Source organism: Camellia sinensis, chromosome 11, assembly GCF_055761805.1.
Source record: "Camellia sinensis isolate YWXY chromosome 11, ASM5576180v1, whole genome shotgun sequence".
NCBI classification, from domain to species: Eukaryota; Viridiplantae; Streptophyta; class Magnoliopsida; order Ericales; family Theaceae; genus Camellia; species Camellia sinensis.
The window spans coordinates 171,807,955-171,814,160 of record NC_138971.1 but is presented as its reverse complement, the minus strand read 5'-3'; the positions used below and the strand labels follow the sequence as shown (position 1 = coordinate 171,814,160).

The 6,206-nt window shown below is 33.1% G+C and overlaps 1 protein-coding gene across 1 annotated transcript; it reads right to left on the bottom strand.

Annotated features, from left to right (window-relative positions):
* Positions 1 to 2,311: 2,311 nt before the first annotated feature.
* On the bottom strand, positions 2,312 to 4,881 carry WRKY29 (WRKY family transcription factor). Its single transcript, XM_028259778.2, has 3 exons — positions 3,896 to 4,881; positions 3,672 to 3,785; positions 2,312 to 3,119 (listed from the first exon to the last, which is right to left on the bottom strand). Exons 1-3 carry the CDS (start codon positions 4,315 to 4,317, stop codon positions 2,645 to 2,647), a joined length of 1,011 nt encoding a protein of 336 aa, XP_028115579.2. The 5' UTR covers positions 4,318 to 4,881; the 3' UTR covers positions 2,312 to 2,644.
* Positions 4,882 to 6,206: the final 1,325 nt, after the last annotated feature.

The window sequence follows — 6,206 nt, the reverse complement described above, 5'->3', positions numbered from 1 at the left end:
TAACCTCTGCAATAAAGGCAGGAGTTACAAACCCCATTAATGCAGGAGCTACAAACTTTATTACCTTTTTTTCCATGAAGCTAACTTCATGAGGTAATTTCTCATTCAAATCTCAATGGTTTTTGGCCATTCTATCTGTGGTGTAAAGATCTCAATGCAAAGTATCTAGACTCACTTGGACCCAACACAATAGGTGGTTGGGACACACTTTAATCTTTAATTAAAGTCACCACACTTTAATATTAAATTAAAGTCCCCAAAAATCATTTTTCTAACAAAATAGTCATGTGACAACTGCACATAATTGCTATATAACTATTTTTCATAAGTTTCGTAATTAAAATTTTACTGTTGAGTGACATGGTACATGATAAAAAAATTTAAGAGATTGATGGTCCCAATTAAAATATAATTAAAATATTTGAGATAAAGTGAAATTAATACATACGTTCTAATTGTAATTTACTTCTTTTTTTTTTTTACCTTTTTTTTTCTAGAAATCTTTAGGTTGCTTCAGGGCAGCCAATTGGACAAGAATGAAAGTGACTTTATAAATGGCCCTTTGTTTCACAAATGATTATCACCTTACGGTTTGATTTTTGTAATTAATTCCAATACATTTTATATTTTTATTTTTCTTCGTATGAATTTTTTTTAAAAAAATCTTAGTGCTTCAGCTCCAATCCAAATTAAATACAAAGATGACTATACAAGGTTCGAGAGCATAGATAAGGAGCAATAAAAAATAAAAAAATCACAATAAACCTTGAGAAGTTATTTAGTGGTTACATGATGACCAGAAATATTGTAATTGGTAGAGAGGTGGAATTCATAATTTTGTGTTGAGTTATTAGAGAACGGCAAGGACATGATGTTTGGTGATTGATGATGTCTCTGGACCACCAAATATTGATTTTTTTAAATCAAGAGTTTAATTTTGTTACAAATTTTCAAAGTATAAATAAAATATATTACATGATTGTTTACAACAATAAAATGGACAATAATAAGTGCAATCAATAAATATTTTCTTCAATAAAATCTCACAATTTTAAATCAATTAAGTAATATGTTTTAATGTGTGCATAATTTGATTTCCTTAATTATGATAGGCTTATCATTTAAGATTAAGTATTTGATTGAGTGTCATTATCTATCCTCAGTCTGTGCTTGGCTAGGCAGCCGACACGGTTGTCACCCACAAATTCATATATAAAATAAAAGGAAGTGACTTTAGTCCAGTCTAAGGTCAGATTGGATTGTATTGTTAGATTTGTGGGAGTCCACCACGGGTTCTGTTTTGATAATCCGAACCGTTCAATGTGTAGAACTCGTCGAGTACTATATGCCTGTAAAAAATCACATTGATCGGATATCGATAGCTATGTGAACAAAATAGTTTTTTATTAACCGTTAATTGTTTTACCGTCTATTTTTTTATACAAACTGATTTGATCACATAACTATTGATATCCGATCAACGTGATTTTTTACAGACATGTAGTATTCGACAAGTTCTACACATTTAACGATTCGGATTATCAAAACGAGCCCAAAAAATGAGCTCCATGAGTCAAACTGGACGGGTCCAATCTTGATCTCAACTTGAGACAAGCTGGATCCTAAATAAAATTATCCTAACGTATCGAAGTTGAGTTTACTTCATTATTGCACCAATAATTGTGCAAAAGATATTTATATGTATTATAATCCTCATGATATATAATAAGAGCAAATAATAATAGAATAATCAATGGAGGATTAGCTGGATAGTCAAGAGTTGTTGCGCCTCATTAACGAATAATTACTATCAATGGGATTAGCTCAATAGTCAAAGAGTTTTTGCGCCTCATTAAGGAATAAATACAGGGTGTAATGGTGATTAAAAACTATTAAGTATTTTGCTTCATATTATTTACTTATTTATTAATTGACACCGCTACGAGTTAGTAAATTTTCAAGTAACTTTTTAAATTTTATTCTCAGATCTTTACAACTTAACTAATCCTTTAGTAGTCATTATATCACCATTTTAACTTAATATTTGTTGGAGATCATAGATTGGACTATTCCAAATAATGTTAGGGATCATGAAAATAATATCATGAAAATTATCATGAAAGATTCTCAACCTTTGGATTACCCACACAATAACACCACACACTAATCAAGAGATGAAAAATCTTCATGATGCATTTCATAATATTTTTTTCATGATCCCTAACATTATTCACCGGGGAATATGCAATGCCTTACACTCCCATATGAATTTCTTTCTTAAAGTTTGAAAAAAAGGTAAGTACACATTCTGTGACAATCACTAAATTCTCAAGTTTCATATTGGATTAATTGTACATCAACAACTCTAAGACACATCAATTAAAACACCTCATTTTTCACTTCCTATTCACACAGCCCAACCAACAGTTGGAACTTTTAGAAGTGAAAATTTATACATCTCTGCTAACGATCACCGAAATCTTTGTTCACCAAAATTACTGATATAATAAAAAATGTTAGCATCTACATATAAGATTATAATCAAATCTATAAATACGAATATTTTCTCTTATATCAGTGATTTTGGCGAGGGAAAATTTTGGTATTTTTCTAAAATTTAAGTTGGTATTGTATGCCATCTCATTCAGTAAGGAAAGATCATCGGTGAGTACTGTTCTTGGAAACCACCATTGTAGGCTACATCAGAGTTCATCAATCTATCGAGTTCATCAAACCCTAAAAGCAGATCATCGCTCAATATCATATCGTATATCACAAGTCCATTATCATCATGTTGGCCGTCTTCAATAATCCTCATTCGTTGTTCATCTTCTTCTTCTGTGCTCTTTTTCTTTAATGAAGGGGTTGGTGACGGTGGAGATAGAGCTGAGGAAGAAATCGGAGAACCATCCGAATGAGAATCACCGCCAGTGATGGCGGAGCTTTTAGGGGTAGAGAACTTGTGTCGGGTTGTTCCAGCAAGAGAGCTCCGGCGAGTTGGCTGGCTGTGGCAGTGCTCGGCGGTGTAGGTTACGACAAACATTTCAGGGTCAGATTCACTCCGTTCGACTTGTTTTCTTGCTAGACATCCTTTTGAGCTGCTGCACCTGTAATAGCTCCTGTTTTTTCACCAAGCAATATATATATCAGTCATCTACGTGTATGGTTGGGAAACCAAAAGAGAAAGAAATTGGCATATTTTTATGGATAACAATAATAATTGCTTCACATTCAAAGAATCTTAAAATAATTGGATAGGATAAGGATTATCTATCTTATAATGTGATTGTACATTAGGCTAAAGAAATGTTTATTACTTTACAATTAATTTCAAAATCTCACTTCAAAAGATTTCGATTCATCAAGTAATTCAATATTTTTAAATTTTAATATATTATACTGTAGTCGAGATTAATATTATTTCTTTATTTAAAATCTTATAAGTTATATAGAGAGAAAAAAATATAAAGTATAATGATAATATCACCTTATGTGGTATTATCTATTAATAAAAAGTCGCAATTGAACTAAGCAAACAAGATTTGCCTCCAACTAATCGAACATTGTTATGTCCATATAGTAAATCAAAATTGCTAATTAGATGGTGTCTTGTGATATATCAACGTTACCTCCAATATTTAAGAGAGAGAGAGAGAGAGAGAGAGGGGTACCTTGGATGGGGAGATCCTTTGATGGGTTTCTGGCCATATTTACGCCAAGCCCAGGTATCAGAGGAAAGACCTTCAGCTGTAACTTGAAGTACCACTCTTTTGTGCTGAGTCTTCCTGATAAAAACAAGTGAAAACTTCTCATTAAAAATAGAAATTTTTAGCAAACTCAAAACTTCAAATATTTCTAAATTTTCAAAAACAAGAAACCCTTTCGATCAACTAACCTCCTCTTGTATTTAACTCCAACAGCAGTAGTAGCAGCAGCACCAGAAACAACATCACCAGCAGACCCACAAAAAGGCTCCTTTTCTGGCTCTCTCTTTCCTCCACCAGAAACAGAAGTGGAAGATGATGAAGAAGAAGAAAGGATGGTTTGTGGAGGAGAAGAGAGAGGATTCAAATTCAACACAGGGTAAAAGGGCTTGTAAAGTTCATCTAATTCATCTAAAACTGTTGTAGTAGTACTAGTAGTTGTTTCAAATAAATCAGGAAAGGCACTGAAATCAAAGTCATCATAATCTTGTTGTATAGTAGATGCAGAAGCAAAGCATGTTGCAGATGGGTTGTCCATGGTGAAGTCATTGTTGAATCCTCTAACGACAGCTTGCAAATCCCCATCGCCGCCACCGATGAATTCACTCATCATTGAGAACTGATTGTCAAGCCAAACAGAGAATTGGAGAGAATTGAAGAGGAAGAGAAGAGAGAACCAGAGGTGCAGACTTTGTTATCAGTTGCTAGAGAAAAGAATATAGAGGACAAGTTTGTTTATGTGTATATATAAATATTGGAGAGAGATAGAGAGTTGGGAAATAGATGGGTTGAGTTGAGAGGTCTGTGTTGATCTTGATCTTTAATTTGGATTTGTATTTGTATTTTTGAATTGGATTGGGGTTGACTATGTGCAAATGTCAAAGGGAACGAAAAGGCGAAAGTAACACGCATTCAATTCAACTAACTCGCTTCTCATTGTTGACAAATGGCTTTTGGGGGGGGGGGGGGGACTAAAAGAATATATGAACACCAGCTGGATATAGGGAATTTTCTTTTTTTTTGGTACATAAAAAGTTATTGTGTCATGCATACGTAACCAGACACTCCGATTGATGCAATACAATATTAATAATGATATATAAAATAATAATAATAATACATGCAAAAATATAATAATAATAATAATAATAATAACACATGCAAATATATATATATATATATATATATGGGAAATGTTTGGTAGCTCGAGACTTTTTTCTCCTGAATCTCCCTAATGCCCAAAACGACGTCATTTTGGGCATTAGGTTTTTTTTTTTTTTTTTCATTTTTTCCCTCCATTTTCAGTCTGAAACTGAAACGCAGGGGAAGAGGAAGAGGGAGAGGGAGAGGGAGAGGGAGAGAAAGAGAGAAGAAGAAGGAAGAAGAGGGTTGCGAGCCTCGCCGCCTCGCCGCCTGCCATCGTCGCCTCACCGCCAGCTCATCGCAGTGGTAGCAGCAGCTCCAGCTCTGACCGCCCCTCCGCCTCCACATCCTCCTCCCCGCCTCTGCCTCCTCCTCCTCCTCCCCCGAATATTATGCCCCCTTCAGTCCCTCCTCCTCCTCCCCCCAGTCCCTCCTCCTCCCTCCTCTTCCTCCTTCTTCTTCCTGGTTCTGATCTGCAAAAAAAAAAAAAAAAAAAAAAAAACGAACCAAAAACGGCGTCGTTTTTGGTTCAGGGGATTCGGGGGAGGGGTTTTGAGTTACGTAGCATCACTGTATATATATATATATATATAATGATGGGACAAATTTATCAGTATGTGACATTAAAACAAAATTTTAACAAGATGTTTCTTAATAAATTAGGGTCGTATAATGACCAAAAAAAATTTAAATCTGAATACAATAATTACATATTTTAATACACTTTTATTTATTTTAATATTTTTTTAAAAATTATTTACTTATTTTTAACATTTCAACACACTTTTACATATTTATCAAATATTAAAAAAAAAGGTCCGAAGATCTATAATTAGCATTTTTTTTATAAAAATAACTAAATAACACTGACACTAATCATTAGAAAAATTGATATGTATATATTTTTTTATATATATATTTATAAGTGGGTGTCAGGTCTAGTTTGTGTATAGCTCGACTAATTTTAGAGTTTCGAAGTTAACAATTGGATAAATCACGAGTAGCTCAACTAATTTTGGAGTGATTCATTTTCTTTTCTTATTTTTAATGTCCAGAGTGGCTTTTTTGGATAATTCGAGTTTGAAATTTTGGATTTTATTTTCAAATTTTTATCACTATAAAAAAATTGGTATTTGTGACAAATAACTTCTATGTAGCTTCACGTAACACAAGTCATATATTATATAAATAAAGTTGAACACATTTAAAAAATAATAAAATCTACCATCCCGTATAAAAAGTTCGATAAGAGAATAAAAAATTCACATAAAATATTTTAGCCCACATAATAATTGAAACAAGAAGCAGAAAATGAGAATTTGGGATGTTGGTCTTTGTAAGATTGCCAAAAGCCAAACA

Coding starts and splice junctions, on each gene's coding strand:
- WRKY29 (XM_028259778.2), bottom strand. CDS start 4,317: ATGATGAGTGAATTCATCGGTGGCGGCGATGGGGATTTGCAAGCTGTC. Junction 3,786..3,895: donor GGAGTTAAATACAAGAGGAG/GTTAGTTGATCG, acceptor TGTTTTTATCAG/GAAGACTCAGCACAAAAGAG. Junction 3,120..3,671: donor AAAGGATCTCCCCATCCAAG/GTACCCCTCTCT, acceptor GTGAAAAAACAG/GAGCTATTACAGGTGCAGCA.